This window comes from Manis pentadactyla, chromosome 10 (genome assembly GCF_030020395.1).
Source record: "Manis pentadactyla isolate mManPen7 chromosome 10, mManPen7.hap1, whole genome shotgun sequence".
Lineage (NCBI taxonomy): Eukaryota > Metazoa > Chordata > Mammalia > Pholidota > Manidae > Manis > Manis pentadactyla.
Window position 1 is genome coordinate 57,553,605 of NC_080028.1, and position 27,096 is coordinate 57,580,700.

Below are 27,096 nucleotides of genomic sequence, written 5' to 3' on the forward strand. Positions count from 1 at the left end.
TGGGGGAAAAATGGGGAAGCAGTAAAATTTTTAAATAAAAATAGGACATTTGAATTATCTTTGGATTTCAAGTCAGATTGCATTTTCAACTTCCCATGTCTTCATAGGATCTTCTAATTCCTATGAAGAAACTAACTGGTTTTAATTAAAATTATTACCTCTCAGCACCATTAGCAGTTGCGATGGCAGAGATGGCAAGGTGGGCAATGATTATCCTGAAGAATCATTTCCATAGAGTCAGTCATTACATAGTCATTCTTTTACTCAACAAATGAATAGCTGTTAGGTGCCAGGTACTGGGATACTTTTCCTGTGCTAAAGAGGTTTATAATCTAGAAGAGGGAGACAGGTATGTAAGCAAATCAGTGCCCTGGAAATCGTTACAGAAGACATGACAGCATGCTTGGTGCTTCGGCAGGAGGGAATAGGAGAGTGTGGGAGTGGTGGGAGTTGGGAGTGGTGAAAAGGGGAGTTAGGCTATGGAGTGAAGAAACACATGGAGTTGGAAGTAAGAAACAGGAACTATTTGGGGGAAATCACAAATATATTGGTATGGCGGAGCAAGGGGTTGGGTGGGATACAGAGGTACAGCAAGAGAGAAGGCTAAAGAATTGGTCAGTAGGTAGATGTAGAACTTTAGATGCTTTGTTTAAAAATTTGGACTTTATCCAAAGAATTTACCAGAATGTAGTTAGTGGGATGGTGATAGGAAAGAAAGGGGTTTTGTATGGTCAAAACCGCTTGAGAGGCACCAATTGAGACAAAGTTAACCAAGTGTATTTACTGTACAGCCTTTCAGACCCTTTATATTGGGTAGCATTTCCACACCTGTTTGACCACTAAACTTGTTTGAAAGGGTATCTCCTGTTTCTCAAAGAATGTGGTTTGGGAAACCCTGCAATATGCAATGGGGACTCATCAAAAAGTTTTAAGCAGGAAGTTATAGATAATTATGTAATCTGACTCTATTCTAACACATATTGTGATACTGCTCATTAGGTATTGCTCAACCAGTATTTTTTTAACACCAAGTATTTTCTAAATGATGTAATAGATATTCTGGGAAATTAGGAAGATGTGTAAGACATGCCTGGCACTCAAAAAAACCATACTATCTATAAATGTTATCCGTGTATGCAATTATTTAACTCAAAGGCAATACGAAAGTGAGAAAGTTAAGGATAGTCTGGAGAATTAGAGATTTTTCTGGGTGGTCCTTGCTCAGTGCTGATTTGTACAGGTTGTTTAATGCTGATTCTTTACCCAAAGATAGTTACCACCCTGAAGTTTCTGCTTCTTTTGCCTCTTTTTGGACTAGGATAGTTTCTGGCTAGGACCCTCACCCCAGCTCAGTGCATGCAATAGGAAGAAAACTGCCAAACAAAGTTAAATTTTGCAGGGTGAAGGGTAGCTGTTGGTTGGTTTGGCCTCAAAAGTACTATATCATCAGCATATTGAAGCTTTGGTAGATTGATTCAAATGGAGTCAATTCTAGCTGTCTTTAGGATGTATCCCTAAAGGTGCATACAGTGAGTTTAGAGAAAACATTTGAAGATGGAAGAGAAAGGAAAATTTCATCTGTTGGAACACAAAGATCAAACCTAGAAATCTGAGTATGCCTCAGACTTTTTACTTCCTTAATTCCTTATTTTCTTCACTCAGTGTCAAGGGAGAGACTTCAAGTAATCTTTTTGAGTTAATTGAATCCTTATTAAGTGTTTATTATCAGCCACATTTAATCCAGTTGGGAAACCTAGAATCAGAGTATTTGGAGTGGGTTGGTACCCTCCCCTCAGGCTCTGCATTGCCAGTTGGTGGTGTGTTCCAGAGCTCCTGCCCTGGAGCCAGATGGCCTGGGTTCAAACCTATTAGATCGTTCAGTCCAATTAAGGGCCTTACTCCTTACTAGATGCAAGATTTTAGTCAGATTACTTAACATCCCTTTGCCTCAGTCTCTACATCTAAAAGTGGGAAAATCATAATATGTATTTTATAAGGCCATGAGAATTAAGAGCTAATGAATGTGAAGTGCTTAGAATAGTGCCTGCCACACGCCAAAGGTTTCATCAGCTGTTCTCCTTAGGATATCCTTGTCCGGCCATTTTCATAAGGATAACTCACTGTGGAAATCCATCAAAAAGTAGTACATTTTCTGGCCTGAATGGGATTCTGTTTTGGCGATGGCCTGCAACAGTAAATAGAATTGGCTATATAATAATATTAGCCTTCAAAATAAAACTGTCAGTTATTTCACTGGCAAAATGTATTTATTTAAGAATAGCAGAAAATTGCAATGCAGGACAAGCAAGCTAAGGACAAAACCATGGGCAAGTCTGGGGAACAAAGGAGGGGAATGCTCTAGTAGAAGAAAGGGTGGAGTTGGGTGGGGCTGTTAGAAGCAAAATGTCTGTTGGAGTAAACTGAGATTTGGGAGGTTAGTGGCTTCTCATTGGCTGAGTTTCAGCAGTATCTCGTTGGCTGGGCTGTTGGGAGGGGAGGAGGCCATGTCCTTCCCATTGCGGGTTCATAAAGGAGCGTCCAAAACAGTACTGACTTCTGGTCCATCTCTTCTGGTTGGGTCTGCAACTGAGTGGTAGGGCATGAAAGCTCCCCCTGCTGGCCTCCCCGACTCCAGGTCTGTGAGGTTTTCCTTGATTAGTTTTCACAAAGTGGACTGTTAAAATTCCTAATTCATATAATTTAAAAATATAGGTTATAGTTGTACATTTAAATAATAATAATAGTTAACATTTGCTGAGTATATACATATGTGCCAGGAGTTGTTCCAAGTGGTTTTTACCAATTAACTTATTTTAGAGTTGAGGAAACTAAGGCATTAAGAGGGTTAGTGACTGGCCTAAGGTAACATAACCAGTTAGCGGTAGGGCCAAGATTCAGACGCAGGTTATCTGACCCATAGCTCACAAGCCTCCATCATGATATCCCATCTTTCATGCAAATGCATTCAGTATTTCAGATCAATTTGTCAAACTGTTTTATTTCATTTACTACACACAAATTAAGTGGGAAACATTAACCAAAAACTTTTGTTACATCATTTCAGTAAAAGTATTTATCTATTCTAGAAAATAGTTGCTCTTGGTTTCACATGTTAGAGCCATGTTAACTGATTCTTTTGTCCTGTGGAAGTATAAGATTTTGAGTTTGATTTTACTAAGACATAAATGCATGCATCTATTCTATAAAATTGTTTTCACTTTACATCTCAGCTACATATTTTCAGCATAGTGTGTAAATAATGGCACTTTGCATACATTTTGCAAAATTAGCTGCTTTTTCTATTATAATTAGAGTTAAAGCATTAAAATAATTAGGATTATATCAAGTCCTAACTTATGAAATGCTTGCTTTGTGGAATCTGAAAACGTAGAAGTTGTGGCAAGTCATGCTTTTTGCATTTTCTAGTGTAAAAAGCTAGACTGCTTTAAAAGTTATCAATCACTCTCATTGCTTTACTTTATTGGTGCCAAGATAGCACTTTCTGGGTTCATTTTCAAAGAAAACTGGGTAAAACTAATTTGCCACTAGGTGGAGCTAGGGCTATTTGGGTAGAAATAAATGCAAGAGTCCAAACATTAAATCATGCAGTCATATCGTGCTGGAGAGCCCCCGGTATTTGAGACCCTCAGCTTTTAATTGTAGAATGCATTTTTGTTCTTTGCTTGACCTGCAGAGTGACATCACTCCCTTTCTTCCTGTGCACTGGCTTTGACACAAGCCAGATGGCCTAGGCCATTGGTAGGCGCGCAGGCTGCCTGGTACAGCAGTTGATGAAACAGAATAGGAAGACGTTTTATGGTCAGCTGTGGGGGCACAATGAGGCAGCGGCTTTGCTTAGTAATTACCTTTACTGTGCATACTTTATTCCTCACAGAGAAGGTCACAAGGAAAAAATACATTTTTATTTATAGTGTTGCGAAGTATAGACCTTTGATCTTTTATTAGTAGTCTGCTCCAGAGGAATGCTCTCTCTTCCCTTGCTCTGCAGTCACTCGTGAAAATGACATGTTTATTTATGTTTAATGGTTCTTTCAGGCTGTGCATTGTGATCCTTACCTTCCCTCTTCCTCCCTTTTGTCTCCAGTTAGTAACACAAAAATGTTTTAGTTTTGTAGTGAGTTTAGTTTGGAGAAGTCAGAGTTCAGGCATGTTAATACAAGCAGATTTCTGTCAGATACACTCCAGAGTGATTTGGTCAAATATATTACTGTTTATTATATGTTTGTTCTTCAAGGAGGGCAGAAGAGACCAGGAACAGACTCCCATTTTGGTGGGATGAGGGTCAGGAAATGAGTAAGATATTAATTTTATACCCATTTTTGGGCATTTAGTGGTTAAGGCCACTTATAATGCAAATTTCACATAAAACATTGGAAGTTAATATTAATCTTGTATTTTCCATGTTCATTTGAAGTTCATCTTTAGCAATTGAAACACTGTACAAAATTTTAAAATCCTAACTGAACTTTTTTCTAAAGTTTAACATGCAATTTTGAGATTCTTCCACATGATTAGTTTTCAAATGCTTTAAAAATATTTTTACCCTTTTCAAGGCTAGGTTGGTGAATATTATTTACAAAATTGACTTAGAAATTATAAATCATAAAATCAAATGAAAATTCTTATTCGCTATGCTTTGTTCAAACTGAACACTGTTTCTTAAGTGAAGCCTCCTGGTGTCCCTAGATTATTTGGCTCTCTATTTAAAAAAATGAAACTCTAACAAAGGAAGTCTCTTAACCTTACAATATTTTACAGTCTTCTCCAGGGATGGAGATTTGCAAATAATTGCTGGAGAAGGCAACATGGTGTAAGGGAAGGACACAGCTTTGCAGTCAGATATAACAGGATTTTCTAATCCTTTTTCCACTGGTTATTTGCTTTGTGCCCTTGGGCCTTTGAGCCTTGGTTTCCTCACCTAAGTATTGAGGTATGACCTACCTCCTAGGTTTATTGTAAGAATTAAGTGATCCAGTGTGTGTATTAGACCCCAGACAGTTCCTGTCACATGGTACGAACTCATTTAGTGCTAATTCCTTGCAACTGTTTTAAACCTCTTCTCTTTTCTGAACGTCTTGCAAAAATGTGTTCACAGATGACACTGTTATGTCGTGTGCATTTTATTCACAAACACAATTGAGTCTGGGCTGTGAAAGTAAGCTCACCATCTGAAAGGTAGACATTAGACATTTATTACCACCCTGTGTGTGTGTTCAGTTCCAGATAAAATCATAACCATCAATTGTGCAATGAATGTATTTAACATTTGTGATGTTTTAATTTATTTTTGTTTTCTTTTTTTCTCCTACTCAGCTCTTGCCCCTGTTCTTTGCCTCTGGTTTTGTTGGTGAAGCTATCACAGTGATGTCTGCCTTCAACCTGCTGCATTTGGTGACAAAGAGCCAGCCAGTAGCCCTGCGAGCCTGTGGGCTTCCCTCAGGTTGCTGCTTCTTGTACTGTACCTAGTAAGGGCACTGGTCCGGGTGGGTGTTTCTGCTGCAGGAAATCATACACTGTAATGCTTTGCTCAGTTTCGTTTTCTTTTACTTTGGCCCTAATTTGAAGATGGAAATTGGTTATAAGTCACCACTCTGTTTTGAGTAACATGCATTTCTGCAGTCCTTACAACCCTTGGAAACATTGTCTGGTTTCCCTGCTTAGTATATAATTGTCACTAATATTTCATGATATCTTCTTGTTCTTTAATACACACTACACATCTGAAAATCATAATGTTCATAAAAGAGTGGCAGTCTTGATAAGAAACTGCCCCAAATCACACAAATCGGACATTATCTTGTTAAAGGAGAATGAAAATGCCTTTCCTTCCACATATGGTCATTCCTTTGGGGATGAAAAAATTAAAATGAACAACTTTAGTATAATAAAGTTACTTATTTATTATAGCTAAAAAGATGTTCTACTTAGCAATGATCAAATAAACAACTAACATGGCATGTGTCAGCTGGTTCTTAAATTAGAACTACCACACTTTAAAAAAATATTATTTTAAGTATTTAAAGAAGTGAAGCATGAAAGCCCTAAATTTCATTATGTGCCTCAAAAATCCACAATGGTCAGATATTTTCCATGAATATTATTGTCAATATTATTTTTATCTTCTATTAATGTACGTATCTCCATTACTAAATTGAATGGAGAACTTAATTCCAACTGGTTGAATGTTAACTCTGAGTGCCAGGCATTGTGTGAAGCAGTGAGGATGCAATGATAAATCAGATCATACCTATTTCTTTAACTAGGACAAGGTGGAAATGGAGCTGTGTGAGGACTGTTGAAACATATGGTGATTAAGACTAGACTAAAGGTATTTATATCTGGGATGTTAGGGGAATACAGCGGAGGCTGGTCCTCACTCTTTGCTTAGGGGAAGAGGTGTTAGAAGAGCGGGAAAGTTTCTGAAGTTTCAGAGGGCTAAATGGAGGATATAGTTTAAGCTGAATCTCAGTCTATGAGCAACAATTAGCCGGGTGTCCAAAGAGGGGGATAGACATTTCTAATATATGGAGTAGTGTGGGCAAAACCTGAAGACTTGAAAGAGCAAGGTATGTTCAGAGAAATGCTGGTTATTTAATACAGCTAACTTGGGTGGGTGAAGGAATAGGAGAGGTGAGGAAGGTTGGTAGCCAAATCAAGAAGCACCTTATATGACATTTTAAGGAATTTAAATCTTGGGGAGGGATGAAGGGAGAATAACATGACTTGATTTGCATTTTGGAAGGGTTATTGATTTAGAATGGTAGAAGGTCAATGCTGATCCCAGATATTTCTATGAGAAGGCTGGGATGGCAACTTGATGAGAAGGGAGGACAGGGCATTTGTCTTGAAGCTGTGTTGGAATAGTAAATACTTAAAAAGAAAGATTTTATGTCTGTTTATGGTGACTTGAATGGCTAATGAAGCTTAATGCATGGGGGCCTCAATCATTCTTTGTACCTTTGCCTCCCTAACCCAGCCATTCCCCTGCACGGACACCATGGGGTATATTGGAGGAATTTGAAGCTGGAGGGATTCATGAAGTGCTGAGGGCCTTAACAATGGTTATGACAGTAGGTTTGGAAAGCAGGAGGATAGATTAGAGATTCAAGTATGGAACTGATAAGGTTTATCTGTTGAATTATATATGAGCTTAAGGGAGAATATGAACCAGTGTAGTCTGTGTGCCATGTGGAACTTTATCATAACCATATATTGCATATAACAATTAGATGATGAAAATTATTTAGTTTATATATAACCATGTTTCCTACTAGGGGGCTATATAGAGAGAAGGCTAAGTATTTACAGAAACAACTTATTAACAACTTATTCATTCTTCAAGATATGGTAATATCTTAAAGGGTTTCATAATGAAACTTTGAGATATGTCTTTAAATTTCAATATCAAACTGATTCAAAGATAAACTCAACAAAGCTGATAATTCTTAAGAAGTAACCACTACAGTACAGTGCTTAAACACACATTCTAGAGTCTGAATGGATTTGAAATCTGGTTTTGCCACTCAACTAGCTGTGTGCCTTGTAAAATGGAAATAATAAGAGTTCTCACCTGAAAGGGTTGCTATGAGAATGAAATAAATTAGGATGTGAAAAGTGCTTTAGAACAGTGGCTGGCATGTAGGTAAGCACCAGTACTATAAGTGTGCCCTAAGTTCATGGTAGATATCTGTATTAATAGAAAAATTTTTTTGTATTTTTCTAGTACAGTAGACTTTTAAGAACATTTAAATATGCCCAATCTTTCATTTAATTATTTTTATTTGAAAAGGAACCACAAAAGCATTTTAAGCTTGAGAAATAACCAGTCAATCTGTTGTTTTGATCTCTTTATTTTACTTACACATCCTGCTGAACCAGAATGCAAGTCCTATAAATACACATTTCTTTCGTTTTTACTATGCAGTGCTGATGGACGCCCAGAGAAAGTCTCTGTTTTTCTGGCTTGCAAACCCATTTTAATTTGATAAACGAATTGGCAAGAATGGTGTTCCATAAGTCCTTTGCCATCTAAGTACCACTTCCTTTTTAAAGTGTTATGAAAGTCAAACTTCCAGTGTGTTTACATATTTTATAACTTGAATATTAGCAAAATCCTTATCATCTATTTCTCTAACAGAATTTTTCTCTTAGAAATATAGAAATGTTGGAGAAATTGTTAAGTTCAACAGTAATGAAAGAAACTATTTAAATTTGAAAAATAAAAATCAAATTGGAGTGGGAATTCTAGTCCTTGTTACTTCCTAAAAGTAGGGCGGAGGGAAAGGGCCGAAATTGTGATATAGGAAATTAAGCTGAAAGTCTGGAGACTTACTTTAATTTGCTATTCCTTGGTCACAACTCATTACACCAAAAATCTCTGTAAATCAAAAGGATTTCTGGTCCCTAGTCAGTACCTTACTAATTTCAGGTGCAATTCAATATAATTTCAGAACTAAAAAATAATTGGAATAGGCTCTTAAAGTTGGTTATAACTGGGTTGACCTGTATGAAAGCCATATCCCAGAAGAGTGATCGATCATTTTTCAGCTTTGACTATTTTACTTCTCATTTCTTAATAACGCATAATTTTAATTTAGAGCTTACTAAGTGCTTCTGAGTTATGGTTTGCTCATGTTTGTGATTAAAAGTAATTTTTTCCTCCCTCAGAATTTCTTTTTAATTTCCTTTAACCATTTCTTTTATGTATTAAAAAGAGCACTAGAATAGGAGTCAGAAAACTAACCACAGCTCTGTCATTAACTTGTGTGACCTTGAACACATCAGGAATCCTCTCCAGATACCAGTCTCTATCTTTAAAACAAGGAATTCAAATTTGATAATATGTTCAGTTCTGAAATTCTATGATTTCATTTATTGGCATTTGTTTTTGCTTTGGCTTAATCAAATCTTAAAGCACTGCTATTAATGGCTGGGAATTTACAGAAAAATCTGCTAGGTTGTGGTGGGAGGATGGAAATATTTTCCAAGTTTGAACCTTAGAATTCATTTAAATCAAGAATGAAGCATTATCTGAAGAGGGATTAGGAAACAATTTTATACATAGTTTTAATGTTGGATAAAAAGTCTAATTGTAGCTTAGACTAGATATCATAGTAGCTTTGAGCCAAGTGAGAATATTTGTCTAAATAGTACTAAATATAGTGATAAATTAAACTTTTCTCTAACATACACATAATATGTAGTTGTTGCACTTACGTGACTTAGCAGCATATTTTACAGTCTCTGTGAATTGAACAGCCACATGGCTGTTATGCAGTTTGTAAAGATATTATATCATAATATTCTAGTGTAGAATTAGAAGACTTTAAGAGAGATACATTGCAAGTAGTGCTTGCAAGCCATAGAATAGCATCTGTATCACTAGAATTCTCTATGGATCAGGGGCTGTGACTCCAGAACTTAGCACAGTGCCTGGCACTTAATAACTACTTGTGAAATGAATGAACAAACATTTAGGAAGTTTACATGTAGTGAAGTGTTAACTATAACAGAGAGTACAGATTTATTTGAGACTCTTTTTATAAGGGAAGATTAAAAGTCAAGTTCATAGTTTGGTTGCCTTTTGAATATATTGTTGAAAATGATTTCTATTCTCCTTTTTCACTTTATTGAATTAATACAATATAGTGGCTATCTTAGGTATAAATCACATTGTAACCAAATATCAAAAAATAGTAACAATTCAAAGTGTATTGTCCAGACTTTTAATTAAGTACATATTATATTTTTGATGAGAATTAAGAATTATGACTCTTTTGGTCACTTTTCTCTAGAGCAAATTAATATTGTTTGTTATGCTTTAAATTTTCCATCTGTAAATAGAAATGCTACACATATGCACCACAGTAACATCCATAAATAAGAAGTACTACTATTCAAGTTGAGCTGGCAACAATTCACTTATAGCATCTGATGTTATATTTACTAAAAAAATAATTGAAGTCATCAGTATACTGTTCACTACCAAATGGATTGGCTTTCTATATCACTTCTCTTAAACATTTTTGGGTCATGAAAAGATAAACCATCTCCATGGTTCCTTGATAAAAGTTATGACTGTCCTCCCCCAGAAAATAGTATGTGTACCTATAACATATTACACAATTTTTCATGTAATTTCAAGATATTATGAAATTCTTAAGGAAAGGCTCTTTGACCACAGCTGCAAAACCTGTGTTCTAAAAGACACACATGAAATCAATATAAAAACTCTGATCAGAACACTTTATTTCTGAGTTTTGTATTGTATTACCAATGGAATTCTCTTCCACATGTTTAGATTTATGCTCTCTATTCTCCGGTTTTACCATTCTTACACGTTCATCTCACCTAACTTGTTTGATTATATTAAAATGCTTTGAGGGAAATTTTTTAAAGAAAGAAACAAATAGTTAAAAAAAAAAGGACATACAAATTTCAACGCACATTATTCACAAAATAATTTGCAATTAATTGATCGAATGGTATCCACTTTCTCCAGTAGATGGCACTACATTTACATTCTTTCCCAGTTTGAAAGGGTCCTGATGTCATTAGCACATAGGTGCATTGTAAAAACTTAAACAAAAGTATGTAAAGAATATCCAGTTAAGAACATATGGATTTACAAACCACAAATTTTTCTGCTTATATTATGTTCAAACAATATTTGTAGAGTGCAAAACCTTTTTCCATTTTCAGTAGGATTCCAACTCCCTTATGCTTGGACATCTCATCAAAATTGTCTTTCATGTGTAGACTTTCTATAAACTAAAGCAAGTTTTCATAAATTAACTTATCTTGTATCCAAATAGCTGATTTAACAGTAATTTATAGTTTTATATGCAGCTAAATTTTCTTCAGCAGACCACCCAAGAATTAAAGAAAATTTCACATTTTGTTTTGCTATGTTTTGAATTTTTATAGAATCTTGAAAATGTTATTAATTTAACATGTTGACTGTTAAGCATTGTTTTTTTACATGAATTAAAATATTTTTGGAAACTAAAAAATTTTACATTTAAAATGTTTATTAACGAGTACTCGGACACAGCTATATTTTTTCTAAAACAATGTTTTGGTAGCTCTATGATATAATAAAGTTTTAGTTAATGTTGAAAAGTTGCTGAGCATCTAATTATCACATAAGTTTTAAAAATTACTTTAAAAAATGTGTGCAAGGCTCAATTATTATAGAACAATACATCTATCTGTATGAATAAGGTGTTGGGCATATGGTTTGTTAAATTGTGGGTTTTGTTTTTTTTGTTAAATATAGAAAAATTCTTCTTATTATACATTAATAATTATAAAACATACAGCAACATCTAGCAGCCACAGAGCATGAATAGGGCATGAACATAAAATAAAACAAATTTTAGTTTTGTTTGAGAAATTCACTAGTTAATCAACAATATAAAAAATGTAAAGCATTGTGAGTTCTGAAAACAAATGATAGTTCTACAGGGTTAGATCAACTGACAATATGAACTTCTGGGAAATCTTTTTCTTAATTGAAGTATCATTGATATATGATCTAATATTGGTTTCAGGTATGCAGCACAGTGGTTCAACAGTTACTGGGAAATCTCATAGGCAGAGTTATTAAATGTTTGTTTATTTAAAAATGTTCACAATAATGTTGCCTAACAGATCACAGAAGGATTTACTAAAATGAGCTCGAGCTACCTTTTGCTTTCAACAATGTTTAATGCTCTAGACAGTGTTTAATGAAGAAGTAAGGCATGGCTGAGGGCTCACTAAGGCTCACTAATATTGAGGCTAGATACTTGATGAATTTTCATTGTCAGTCTTTTCTATTTCATAGCTTCATTTAAACATTTAGAGATGGAATTTCTCATGGCTGCTTTTGCTAGATACATTTTAATTTAAAATGCTTTAAATAATAAGAAATAGCAAATGTTGTTGAGAATGTTGAGAAAAGGGAACCTTTCTACACTGCTGGTGGGAATGTAAATTGTTGCAGCTACTATGGAAAGCAGTATGGATGTTTCTCAAAAAATACCTATAACCCAGCAATTCCATTTCTGGGAATTTACCTGAAGAAAACAAAATCACCAATCCAAAAAGATATCTGCATTCCTATGTTTATAGCAGCATTATTTACAATAGCCAAAATGTGGAAGAAGACTAAATGCCCATTGATAGATGAATGGATAAAAAAGCAGTGGTACATATATACAATGGAATATTATTCAGTTATAAAAGTTGTAAAATCTTGCCATTTGTGACAGCACGGATGGACTTAAAGGGTATATTATGCTAAATGAAATAAGTCAGAGAAAGATAAATACCATATGATTTCACTTTCATGTGGAATCTAAAAACAACAAACAGACAAAACTAAAATAGACTAATAAACACAGAGAACAGGACTGGTTGTTGTCATAGGGGTGGGGGGGAAATAAAATGCTTTAAATAGATTTTATTGAGATGCAATTTATCTCTAATTACTTTTTGTGTCTTTGCATTTAAAATCAACCATTTATCTGAAAATTTAAAATCCCATTTCATTTATTTCAATTCTCTAATTTTTTCTCTTTTACATTTAGTATATTTGCACTTGTATTAGTCTCTTAAAAATGTGTTATAAAATATATTACAAAATGAGAAAGATATGAGTTAGGTGATTTGTAGGAGTTATATACTTAAAGAATTTAAATTTACTCAGTAACTACTATGATAAAAGATTTTCTTCAACACTAGATATGTTAATTATACTCAGCCACATAATTGCAAATGAAGAATAGAATGCTAATTAAAATCAGTAGATTATTTGAATTTTAAGCATATAGAGACAATCCAAAATTCTATAGCTATAGTTTAAAATTGTTTTGTTATAGAAATGTATGTTGGCTCACAGATTGATACAGCTGTTCATACTGTATTTCATTTTGATTAATATTTTAATATCACATGCAAATTTTAGATAACATCACAAGCTTCAGAGTTTTCCATTTTAATATTGGTATTGATGAAGAAATAGATTGGAAGCTTAATATGTATTTACTAGTTTGTTTTTACCTCCAACTTGCTTTCTGGCTCCAAGAATCTGTTCTGTACCTTTTATTCCTATTCTTCATTTGTAAACTGAGAATGATATAATATTCTTCTCAAATTTTTCATGATTAGATAGACCCCTCAGGTGTTCACATTATCTGACATTTCCCCGAAATGTATTCTGTGCATCTCTAATCCCTGAGTGGAAGGGAGAATAAACTGGAAAAATTTTAATAAAGAAGAGACTGGAACATCAAATAAGTCTGGCAAAGGGGTTTGATCAGTCAAAGATCAATTCTAATGCAGGAAAATCCTTGGTTCCTGCAAAGAATCTTTGGAAAGGCAGAGATTTTGTTTTTAATCTATTTAGTTTACAAGTACATGTCAGCAACTAGAATTGTGTCTGTCATATAATAGGTGTTTAATAAATACTTGTTGAATGAATGAAGGGGTGTGAATAAGTAGCACCATCTTATGTATCTAAATAATGCCACATTGTAAGAGAGGTGGTCTCTGTTCTTAAGAAATGTGTATCTGGTGAGAAAGATGGCCACTTTGTGTCCAAGTTTTGTTACCTATAGGGTGAAGGATCTATATAAAACACTTTCTCCTCTACTTTGCTCTGAAGGGAGGGAGGAGAAGTGAGAGGCACAGCATTCTTTCTGCCCAGACTGACAGACTGGCTTCTTGGAGTAGTATTTAAAGCAATGACAGTTCTTATGAAGGATGCTGAAGAGCTGTGTAGATGTCACTAGCAGGAGGTGGTAGGGATAGAGGATGGAGGCATGGGGGTGGGAATGGATTGTGGGCACATAGATGTTAGTAAAAGTTGTGCATGTTAAAGCACAACTAAGCATGGGTTCAAGAGAGAAATGTAGTAAATGAACAAATTAAAAGAGAAAAGCTGCAGGTAAGAGAACTTGGATCCTTAATCAGCTGTGTGACCATGTCAAGTAACTTTCTAGGGCCTTGGTTTCGTCATGAGGGCTGGTCTAGAAATTCATCATTTCCCAGATTACAAACTGAGGAACCCTAGTTCTGCTAATACCCTGTAAAACAAATCCCATTATCAAATTGAGAAACTGCATATTGCCATATTTTATAAATTCTAAGATGCACTCTACATTTTATCATCTTGGTAATCAGGATGCAGCTTAAAAATCATGATAAGAAAGTTACAGTGTCATAGTTTGGCAACTTTCTTTACTTTTCTAGTGGAGCATGAAGTAATGATGTGTCAAAATACCACCTATTTCATAATATGCATCAGCTAAGAAAGTCTCTGAAAAAGTCTTTGTTAAGAAAGCCATGTAACCTCCATTTTCCTCATCTGGTTTGACTATGGAAACTTCTTGCCCCCACCATCCCACTCCAGCAGCCTGGTGGCATTTTTTTTTTCAGAGCCAGTGTTTTATGGGATACATTTGGGGAATGCTGGATTAGTTAATCTCATAGTTTTAAATCCAGAATATTAGTCACAGTAAGAAATTTGAATTTGGAACTCTAGAGAAGTAATACAGGATTCAGAGTAGTAATAAAGGAAAAAATTAGTCCATCATTTATTCTTTTCATTACATTTCACCAATTTATTAAGCAAATATTTTGGTTGTGGGTTTTAACCTAAAGTCTAAGAAACATAGCCAAAGGCTTCACTTGAAAAACATCTTTTAGGAAAAAATTTTAAATAACAATAATTAAAACATAGAGTTGGAGAAGTACTTAAATACAACGTATACTTATTTTATGCTTACTCTTGCCTAGGCACATGCTAGGTGGGGATGCAGAGACGACCGAAATACGTATGTGCACTGTCCATCAAAGATAAAGAACAATGAATAATTTAGGAGAAGACATATCTTTTCTTTCTTTATGTGGGTGATAAAAATTTAAAAATTTTGACTTTTTTCCCCCTCCAGAATCTCTCATATTTTTCTGGAATGTATAGATAGACTCAAGTTTATCTGTGCTCTGAATGGCAATTACAGACTTGTTCTGCCTGTTGTACTTAATTAATTTAGATTTCAGATTTGATTTGAATAATCATGGTGTTTTAGAAATCTGCAAAGCTGAATTGTTAGACAATATAAATTTTATTTTCCTTCTAATGAAGTATACTTAATGTTATAGTTAAATAAAATTATATATGATAATGTAAGAGAGGGCTCCTCTCCCTTTTTGTGGGTGGGCACCTCTCATCTCCCTTGCATTCTGTGCTCCCAAGGCGACTGGGGAAAATGGGTGAGAGAGCTATTTGTTACAAGTTTTTTGTGCATGTGAAATGTAGACTAGAAATGAGCCTGTCTGTTTTTAATTTTTTTTTTCTATATAGGCTATGGTGTTCTAGGGTACTTCCATACTAAAAAAAAAAAAAAATTAAAAACAGGGAATCCAGCTTTGTCAGACATTTCACTTGCAATCAGAGAGACTTGAAGTTAAGTGACTTTCTCTTCTACTATTGTCACTTGATGATGGCAGTGCCTTTAAAAATTCTCTTTTTCCTTGTTTGCTTTGCAAGCCAGAAAATGCTCTTTGGATTAAGACATGTTTTAAATATTTTCCTAAACTCCAGGCTTTGTGGTCCATGTTAATGTAAAAATCATTGCTCTTGGTATTTGCATTACATTTCTAAGAGTTGATAAAGTATTCTTCAGTTCTTTTAGATAGTAAAAGAGTGCTGATAAAATTACTATTATGCATGAATTCAACAATTAAAAATGTGTAACACAGAAGTAAAAGGCAGAAATATAAAATGTGTTTTGTGTTTTAGAGTCATTCAGATTAATGTTTCGTCAGGATGAATGTAGTGGTAAGTCTCTCCATTGTCTCTCCTTTCAAGAAAATCATGCAGCCTCACAAATGAGAACTTACTATTAAAGGCTAGGATTTTAAGTCACATTAATAGGCTTTAGATGTTGTGGGAAATGAATTTACCCCCACTGACTTACAGTGAGAAAACATTTGCACAATTCCCCCTTAATTTAAAAACTGCCTTGTTTTGCATATCTGCTATTTCTCCTCTTCTCACTCTGAATCTACATTTTATTCTGGCTCTTTTTGCTTGGTTAAGTTAGCTGACACCACTTCACAAACTACTCTTTGCATTCTGTCATCAGGATAGGATACTTGCCACTTTAGCATTGTACACATTTGATCTCACTACATTTCTTAGTTTGTCTATTTTAATCTTCTCTAGCCCTCTGACCCTGTAGATTCTATTTCTACAAATTATGGCCTTGCCAATCTAGGTGGGCAAAGTTTAAGAGTGTTAATGTCTTTTTTGTTAACTCTTCTTTATACAAACTTTGCATATACTTTAACTTACAAGACTTCACATTCATTGACTGCTTTTATCTTTCCTGCTGGAATATATTCTGCCCTAGGCAGGAACCTTGACTCATTCATTTTTAACTTTCCAGTGCTCACCACAGTTCTTGATTTACTGTAGATGTTTAATAAATAGTTATAGAAAGCATAAATTAGTATTAGGCACAATAGCTCATATCTTCAAAGAATGTATAATCTGGGAAAAAAACAGAAACAACTGAATATTTTTTGAGAAGATTATTTGAGAATAATTGCAAATACTATATGAGCCCATGTATCTAGCACCTTGAAGAGTAAGTACACTAATACTAAGTGTGTGTGGATGAAAGGAGTGATCCAGTAGGGGTGAATTTATTAGGGTATTACACTTGGAAGGAAAACTTGCTTGAAAATGTTTTCTCAGTTTATCTACTGAAACCTTCAGTATGGAAACCAGAAGAGCAATTTTATCATTCAACTACACACCACTAAAACATATGGTCTTGTTTAATTCAAAAAGTTTGAAATGGTATGTTGCTCGGCATACTTATAATGTCCATTGATGTTAATTAGAACTCTGTGCATGCATCAGTAGAATATAACTGAAACTGATCTGTAGAACTGTCTTAGGTGAAGTAATAGAAAAACACAAGAAGGCATTAAATGTGATAATTACTATGACAAAGATAGGATTTTTCTCACATATAGAAAAGAAGAATCTTTACCTTCAAAAGAAACAATTATCTGCTTCCTGATTCTTAAGACCTGGAGCTTTATTTTCTTTGTGTTATATTTAAGACTTGAAACACAGATTAAATTAAATTCAACCTAAACATAAACACTATGAACATTTTAAAAAAATGGAAAGGGAGTTGAGATACTAATTTCACACTTTCTTTAGTTATTGATGTTCCTTACCATCACCTACAAGATTACTCTGAAGGAAAGAGTCACTGGAGTATTTCAGAAGGGTAAAAGCATTGTTTGGCTAAAGGATTTTGCCCTCTAGGCAAGCAAAAATTCATCACCAAAAAACATCTACTGAGTATCCTCTTAGACACGAGTCCAGGTTGGGAACGATCTGTGATCTGAAAGAGATGGCTTTAAGTACAAAGAGCAAATTAACAGCAAATTACAAAGAGCCTACACTCTGACACTGTGTTCAGAGTTCAGCCAAATACTCCCTGAGAGCTATTTTGTGTATAGCCCTTGGCAAAAAGGATATTCACTAAGATTTCTCTTGGAAGTGAAAAAGGTAATGCCAGACAATGTCTCTACTAAGATAAGTAATTGTAAATTTCCTGGTTTAAAAGCATATTCTTTGCATGTATAAATCGTTGCTTACCTACTCCATTCATATTATTCAGGTTTTAGCACTTGGGTGGCAGTTACCTGTCTCTGCCTCTACTAAAGGAATGTGAAGCTCTTAGTGTTCATCTCTTGGCGCTGATCATTTGCTCTGTGTTGTTCAGAAAGCACTTCCTTTAGAAAACAGCACAGCCAACTTCCTTACTTGCTTTAGGGCTTTGTTTAAATGCTACCTTTTTAGTGAGGCCTACCTGGATTACTCTATTTAAGAGTATAGCCCTCCCTTCTAGCATTTCCAATCCTCTTTGGTCTGCTCAGTTTTGCAGGTATTCTTTCCTGTATACATACCACCTTCTAAGTTGTTTTGTAATTTACCTGCTTGTTTCACTGTGTTTTGTCTGTCTTCCCCACTATCCCTGTTGCATTCATGAAAGTAGGATGTTTAGTTTGTTCACTGGTGTACCCAAGTACTTAGAATAATGCCATCATATAGTAGGGGCTCAATAATTACTGAATGAATGAAGAGTATGTTTTACTTAGCACAGTGCCTGGAACTCTGTAAGATATCACCATTTGTGATGACTTAAAAATCAGTAAGAAAAAATGTCGATTAATGGTTCTCAAAGTAAGTCCTACAACCCTAGATTCATGGAAACCAGAGTACTGAAGCAAAAGTGTCATGACATCTAAGATTGTATGTTAATCTCACAAATGTTTTTCCTATGTAGGTTTACTTAGAAAAATCAGAATTGGGTATGCTTCTCCAAACATGCTTCTTCCCTGTACTTGGAATTGGTTTCTTAAAGCCTTTATTGAACCACTGGGATGCAAAACAAATAAACAAACATGAGAAAATGGTTCATGGAATATATTTCACATTGTAGTCTAAAAATAGACTTGATTTGTCTTTTATAAAATGCCCATTTACTTAGAAATTTCTAACACTACTGTATCTGGAATTAAAATTTGTTCAGCTTTCCAGTATGACAGACTAATAACCAACTGAAAATTGAAATTGGTAGTGAAAGTTAGAATATTTTCACTTTTAAATATATTAGCAAGATATTTCAAGATGAACTTTACTGTTTTAACCTAGTAAACTCAAAGCAAAACAAGATAGTCTGAGCATTTCTCATGCATTTATTATCTTGGGAAGACATTTAAAAGTTTCATTCTTTCTGATCCTAGAACCAAAATTAAAGTTATGGGATCTTTATGTTTTGTTTTGTTTTGATATTTTACACTGAAATATAAGATTTATGACTTAAAAGTGCTCTAAGACTTAGGTAACATCTGATTTACTTAACAGGAAGTTTAAAAGCCTTTTGTTTTATGGACTTTGTGAGAATACCATTTGAACCTTGTTACTGACCTTGTACTGAAGGAATGAACACAGAGAAAACAGACCTTGGCTAATAGACAAATGTATTTATTTTTCTGGATGTACTGTGGCCATAATTAATTTTCTCCCATATTATCTCAAGTTGTTAGTGATAGTTTTTAAAGCTGAAAGTTGTTGCATAATTTAAGAAGAAAGAAGACAGTTGTAACATAATTTTTCCTCACAGAATATATAATGACCATGGGCTTTGCAGTCAGACAGCCCAGGGTTTGAGTTGATATACCTATTTGCTACTTGTCCTTAGTAAGTTATGTTATAACCTCTCTGAGCCTAGGTTCTATATCTGTAAAATGGGCATGACCTCTCTCTCTCTCTTAAAATTATTGAGAGGATCAAATGTGGTGATGTAAAAAATCCTAGAAATGTGCCTGGCACATATTAGGCAATCATGTTTTACTTCTCTTCTTTTCTTTCAAGTCCTGTTTTAATCATTTTTAAAGAGAACTTGTGAGAAAGTTCTCTGTAGGAAATCTGAGGGAATTATAGAAAAATAATTACTAGTAAAAAAATGTAACACACTGAAATACCTGATCTGGCTACCTTTTAAAGTACAGTTTTAATGTCAGAATTTACTGTAATCAGAAGGATAATGTGATATTACATTTATTCAGACAGTGTTTGCTAAGTGGTAATTTCTGTGGGCCTTATAGCAGACCTGCGAGGGTGTCAGTACATAGACTGACTTGTCCAAGGTCACATGACTGGGAAGCAGGTGGAACCAGAACATGAACTCTTGCTGTAAGTTTTTTTAACTTGGAGTAAGAGATTCCCATTGGAATTTGAAGACAATACTGTCTTGTGGCACCAACATGGAACAAGCCTTAATATAAAAAGAGACTTTGGGTATATTTCAGTAAATAAATACACTTGGACTGGGTTCAAGGTGGATCTCATCTTCACCACAGTTACACTGTAGGGAATGGTGTTATGATGAGATATAAAAGTGGCAGTATTATCCCCTGAAATTCACTTTGTGTTGTATATACACACACACACACACACACACACACACACACACACACACACACACATTCCCTTGTGCCTTCTAAGTATTCTATTAAACTTTCAAATAAAGGGAAAAATCTTTCCCTAATATACTTCTAGGCCAATTTAGAGGTCATTAAACAGATGTCATATAATACTATTGTTAAATTACCCTGTGTAATAAGAAAATTACACTACCTAAGTGAAGATAGTAAAGGGAAACTATCCAATGAATTATTCTAGAATTTCAAAATGAAATGTTTTCTTCAAAATTAACAGTGGTACCATATGACTTTAGAAAAGTGAGTCTGATAGGGAGAAGGGAAATCAGAGACAAAAGTGAAGCCTTTCTATGTTTGTATACGCCAGTTTTTGGTTATGATGATAGAAGATCTAATGTAATAGTATAACTTTCAGTTGTGCAGGAAGTTATTAAATGATGTGGCAAGACATTATTAAAATCTAACTTCTCATTCAGTTGTTTAATATAAAATCACAGTTGTTTCTAGTCTTCACATACTTCCTTTTGCTATTAGGCACACTTTAAAAGCCTAATTACCTTGAGAACATAGTATGACAAAGAAGAAAACTGTTCAGATTTTGACACTTTAAATAGGCACTAGCATTTCTTAAAGAGCAAACCTCACTTACAGTTAGGAAACAATATTTATATTTAAGGTTGAAAAGCCAGGATGTAGGAAAATTTTGCTAATTTGGAAGATGACCTTTAAGTGCACCAAAACCAAATAATTTGTAGGCTATGACATAGGGCACATTCCTACAAAATTGTGTGAATACTGCTTTAGTGGTTCTTGAAAGACAAACAAAGAAAGCGGGAATGAAATCTTTATCCCCTCCCAAATAAGACGGAGACTAACAAAAGAGTACAGCAGCACTCTTTCAAAGCTTGCCATTCAAATGAGGTCTCTGTAGCACAGTTAATGAGACGGTTCATAGTGGAAAACAATCTGTTTTTAAGAATGTTTAGATCAAAAGTAATTTCTAATCTATGAAATAAAGTCTCTTCAATACCCTTCATTCACCAGTAAAGCTTTTATGTTTGTATTATTTACTTCAATCAGATGTTTTCAATTTTACCTTTTCTCCTTGCACAAATACTTGACATGGTTCATCAATACTGACCAACAGTTTTATTCTTTTTCTTCAGAAAAGAGAGATTTTTGAGAGAGGGGGAATGAAAAAGAGAGAAACATCTTTGCCTAAACGATTTGCAAGCATCTGTGCTTTAAGCTACTTTTTATGAACACTCCTTAGTAAATGACTCAAGGTAAAAAAGCAGAAAAGCATCCAATGTTAGGAAATTGCAATCCAATACCATGTAATTTAAACCTGCAGTTGCTTCTCTTGTACTAAATGACATACAGATGGGTAGCTTAATTCTCTCAACTTTGGGAACACAATTGGTCTTTTTGTATGAATGAACATATATCAATAAAAATATTTTGGGCAGAGTTGTTTAATTTTAATTGTACAGATTTTAATTATCCATGCCATTAGAAAGAATAATTTTAACCAAGATATTTTGCTGTGTTAAATTTGCAATTAATGAATTTTGGGGGACAAAATTAACAAAGATGCAACCCTTCCAACAAATCAATAACAAAAAGATAACTTTTAAGAAGTCAACAGTGAATTGAGCAGAAACTCGCCTGTCACAGTCAACTGATTTTTCTTTAAGAAAGGGCAGTTCTGCATTCAGCCTGTGGAGAGGCTTCTTCTGACAGGACAAACCTTTCTCAGGAAAACACTAAAAGGGTAAGTAGTAGGTATTTAGGTAATGCCTAGTGGGATATGGGGTCCAGTGGGATGAGAGACCACCACCATGGTAGTGCTACGCCAGCTGTTCCTGGGGATTCTTCCAGGCCAGAGCAGGGCCAACAGGTTTTGTGCAAAGTCAGGAGAGGCACTGTTTGACAGCCCACAGGCCCACGCCAAGGTGCACCTCTCTGGCTCTGGTTTTCTCTCTCCCTGCCTCCATATTTTCTCGTAGAGAATCAACCACTCTATCTTGGTGACTCTCATTCTGGAAGCTGATATCCTTCAATCCCACAATCAGGGTAACTAGTTAGTTAATTTTCTCCCAGTTTAATTTCAGTGATCTCATGTACTATGACACTGGGTGCCTTAAAGAAGCAGAAAACATTTCTATTCCTAAATCATATTTCTTTATATTTCAAAAGAAGTTGAGTTTAATATCAGGAGACTAAGCAAGCTTTATTTTAGTGATTTCAAAAAATGGTAAATTTCTGCATGTCGGGACACCTGCAAGCCTCTTTCCCACTGTGATGGATGGCAAAGAAAAGCAATTTCACTGCAGTGAGTAAGGGTTGACCTGTCCTAGAGTTCTATTTCTTTTCAATCATTTGTGCAAGTAAAATAAAATAGCACATATAAGGAGGTGTTATCTGAACATTTTTATTTCAGTCTGTATGGGTTGAAATAAAAGCTGCCATTATTAGAATCACAATAAAATTGTCTCACCAAATACATTTAATCAGTGAAGTCATCCTGCATATACTTTGCAAAAAAGAAAATGTAGGTCTCTAAATGAAATCAAATTCACTTTTCTTCTCTTTGTCTTTCTCCTCCCTATCTTTCTCACCTTTTCTTTGTAACTTAAAGAATCTTCATTAGTGTAAACACCTTCTCCTGGAGTCAATTAAAACTTTCTTGCTGCCTCTTTGACATGGTAAGATACAGTCTTTAAAGAGACATTTTTTTTAAAGAACTTTGTGGGATCTAGTGAAGCATCTGACAGAATCACAGAGAACAGCAATTCCTAGTCAAAAAATACATCTTTAGAGTTCAAAAAAAGAGAAAGGATGGCATTTATAATACACAGATTGGAATGGAACAATGAAGATTTCAAGGTCTTCTATCAAGTTTCAATATTACTGAATGGAGAGTTATTGCCTAACAAAATATGCCCATCATCTTATATATACAGTGTAAGTGCTTGTGAAAAGACTTAAGCCTTTTGGTTTCATTTGAAAAAAAAAAATGTCAAGGTATTGGAAAACATGAAATGTTTTACCATCTAGTGAATGTTCAGTGAGTTTTTACTAAAATACGAGCAGCGCTGGCCGCGCACATGGCCCGTTCTCCAGTGGCATCACCTGAATCTTGAGAAACATTCTTTTTTAACTGAGAAAAATAATCTGCTGCAGTTCGGGTAAGTTTGCTAGCATGTTGGGGATGGGTCTGGTCAGTGACAGTGGCTGCAGGAGCTGGGCTGTGGCGGCCAGCCAAAGCAAGTATTTAGGATTTAAGCTAAAAAGCTTCCTTCTCCCCATATCCTCTCTCTCCAGGGTCATGTAGGGATAAAAAGAACTGTAAGGTGGTCTTTTCCCAGCAGGAGCTGAGGAAGCGGCTAACACCCCTGCAGTACCATGTCACTCAGGAGAAAGGGACTGAAAGGTAAGAGAAAGTCATTAAGCAAGAGCTGTGTTTCTTCCTCCTCCCTCCAAGTCCTTTCCCTGGCCATTTAATTTAAAGAACCATACAGTTGTTTGCATTCTACCAATTGGTATCCCTGAAAAGTTTGGAATGGTATTGTTTAGGTTAAGACTAAGTTTTATTTATTCTTCCCCCCATTTAATGAACACTCTATCTTATGTAAAGTCACAAGGCTTTTATTAAGGGCCTGTTTTTAGTTTACTACAAAATGTGTGGAAGTAATAGCGATTTAGGTACATTTTTTGGGAAGACATCAGAGTAAGCAAAACCATGAGGGACGTGGCACCGTGCCAGGATGCTGAAATTTTGAAGGTGGCCATTGTAAGTGTAGACGTTTTGGCTGCAAAAAGAAGGTAGCATAATTCAGTTCTTCTCTACCCCACTCCAATTTCTTTTTGAAGCACATGTGGAGAAAGTATTTATTGGCTCATTTGTGGTTGGAATGTCAAAAATTTTCAATAACTGCCCTCACATGGCTTTGGTCCTTGGAAGTTCGCCCTACGTCCTGAAAAAAGAGTTTGTTCACTTCCAAGACTGTTTTCAGTGAATAAAGTCTCTCTCAGCTGATTCCAGCTCAAAGGTAACTTGCCAAGGTCCAACCATTTTGTTGTCTAATTTATACCACGAAGCTTGGCACAAGGCCGTAACTTACCTCTGATCTGAATTTATTAATGATGTAACTTCTTGTTTTCATTCATGAACTGAAAGAGCTCTTTACCACACATGGGGGCTTGTTAATAGGCAACACTCTCTTCCTGTCCCAGTATATACTGTTTACTGAAGTTAACAAATGTTGAATTTCTGACACAGTCCACGCTTACCACACAATGAGCTCTCGGTGGATGTCAGTCTCAGCCCAGGACAACTTCTACCCGTCCTGTTGTGTACATGACTAGCAAAATGATTTAATGCACACAAACAACTGGAGATTAGGTCATTCTTAAAAATTCTGTTTATAAAAAAATTGGACCTCATAAAGAGGGTGGAAGGATAATAAAAACAAGCTGCAGAGCACATAGCCGTTTTGTTGGGCTCGCGCAGCTGATTTGTATTAGCTGAATGACCTCCTAGCCTTTAAGATTGTTAACTTAGAAAAATATTCCCTTAAAGCTGCAATATTCCTTTTCAAACCAAAAAATAAGACTCCTTCTACTCGAAGCCTTGGACTTTTCTGCATTTTCGGTCTATCCTCTTGGACACTGTAGAGCAGCAGAAATTTTTTTTATGTAGGAATGTTTTTTTCATGAATCTCAACTACAGACTTTTTTTTTTGTTGGATAGGAAAAAGTTTCTTCTAGGCATTACATAAAGATGGCTTGATTTAAAAAAAAATTTAATCTGCGCTAGGTTGGAGTAGTTAAATGCACATTTTTTATATAGATTTGAAATACATTAGTAATGTTCAGATTTCCATATGTTTGGTTCATATATTTTAGGACAAAAAGCCCTTGAAGGATTTATTAGATAAATATATTTTAAGCAAATACATTCTAGAAGAAATAATGCTCACTTTGTTTGATTTTTTTTTTTAATGCTCTGTTTATTGTCTATCAGTGCCTTCGAAGGAGAATACACACATCACAAAGATCCTGGAATATATAAGTGTGTTGTTTGTGGAACTCCATTGTTCAAGTAAGTATGTTAAAAACCTATGGATATGGACATATCACAATGGCAACAAACTAGTTATTGCTTTTCCACATTAGAATCTTCACATTACTAAACTTTCTTATGTCTGTGATTTCTACCCCCACCCCCCAGAAAAAAAAAACCAAAAGTAATTACTGACTTTAATGATAAATTACCAGTTTGGTAGACTGGCTGATTTTGCTCTCTTTGGATCTTTAAAATACAGTAATTTGTTCACTGCCTTAACCATGCTGCTTAGCAGAGCTATGAAAGCAATTTTGGTGAGCCTAGAGATGTTTATGTATTTATTGATTTTTCTTTCATCAAGGGATGGCCCTGAATTTATTTATTGCACCATAATGAAAGTTCTGCATGTGCGTCCTTCAGTTTGAATAATATTCACGAAGGTGATTATTCATACTTCTGCAATGAAGAGAGCAGTACTTCTATTGAAAGTAACATAGGAATTATAACAGATACGTATACATATGTTAACAAATTACATAAAATGAGTTTAACAGTTTTTGCATTGATCCAAAATTCTTATTTTAAAGATCCCAAGAATTTACTCTAAAACAGACAGTACATAGACTTTTCCACCAAAATAGTTAATCCAGGCAATGCATTCTGGAGATTATGGATCTTATTCAAGGAAGAAAAATCTTTACCAAAATTTATTTATTTGGATGGAGAAAATCCTAGAAACCCTGTACTTCCCAAGGGAGAATGTTGATTTTGGGGGAATTAAAAGACAGAAACCTTAACTGAGAGTAAGTGTCATTTATTTAAAACAGAATTACAAATTTCTTAGGGGAAATGAACAAACAGGAATCTGATACTTGTAGCATGTAAAACGTACTTAATATCTCTCCATAAATGTTTCCCTTTAAAAACACTCAAATTTACAGATTATCCAGAAATAACACGAAACAGTAGTTTCCTAGAAAGGATTTTTTAAAAGTTTAAAGTCTTTCTTAACTTGCAAAAACCTTATTGCACACTAATGTTGGTTGAGAATCTGTTCTGAATTCTTATGTATTTATTCTTCATGTTAAAAAACCAGCCGTTCAATTGTCACCCATTTCCTCTCAGAAAACACACATCCTTATATTTCAACACCTTTAGCTTGTGTCATAATAGTTGATATAACACTTGAGATAGTTGCTGAGCCATATTAAACTTGTTAATATCCCAAATAGGCCACATCCCTTTTGTTTTTTGTTTTAGATTCTCCATCTTTCCCTATCATGTGATTCAGTAAAGTAATGGACCTAAGGAAAACTTGCTGTTTTAAATAAGAAACAGAACCACTGTAAATGAAGAATTTAACCATGTGAGATTTTTGAGTCACAAATAGTAAAGGCAAGACCCCTATCCAAACCTAGGTACTGGTGGGGGCCAGGGAGTTTCACATTTGATGTGATATTGCCTCTATTTCCTTTAGTGTTCTTGTAAGAAAATCTTTTATTTTCTAAGTTTTTAAGGCATATGGTTTAATACTTTTATTCTATTTTTTTAATTGCATGCTTCTTATTTGGTTTCTTGTCAGTTTTTAGGGAAATATCCCTGCTTTAGCCTCTGTTGTGGAATGCAGTAGTTCATTGGTCTGGTACTGCTGTCTTCATCCTGGAGAACTTGTACCCTGGATGTCCATAAAGATCTTCCAGGGGCCATAGGGCATGGACAGTTTTGAGGGAACCAGGTTTCTGATCCTAAACTTGCTTATGTATATGTACTCTCTTCTGAAACTGCTGTGTCTGAGAGGGGCTGTGGTTGGCCACTTCTTTCTTCCTGTCTCCTTTATCAACACCCTTCTCACACTTCACAAAAGATGTCATGCCTTTCACCCCTCCCAAATCTTATTCTGATTTAGTGTCCCAGGATAAAGTTTCTAAGGCATCAAGCAAAAGGCAGTTCAGAAATGCATTACTTCTGAAGGAGAGACCTATGAA

The 27,096-nt window shown here is 34.9% G+C and overlaps 1 protein-coding gene across 3 annotated transcripts in view; it reads left to right on the top strand.

Moving 5' to 3' along the window:
• Window positions 1-27,096, top strand: part of MSRB3 (methionine sulfoxide reductase B3) — a 218,114-nt gene that overhangs the window by 20,549 nt on the left and 170,469 nt on the right. For all 3 annotated transcript variants that reach the window (XM_036894787.2, XM_036894789.2, XM_036894788.2), the window contains exons 2-4: window positions 5,335-5,461; window positions 23,368-23,476; window positions 25,070-25,147. In XM_036894787.2, the coding sequence (XP_036750682.1) occupies window positions 5,386-5,461; window positions 23,368-23,476; window positions 25,070-25,147 (263 nt within the window). In that variant the 5' untranslated portion in view covers window positions 5,335-5,385. The remainder of the gene's footprint in view (window positions 1-5,334; window positions 5,462-23,367; window positions 23,477-25,069; window positions 25,148-27,096) is intronic.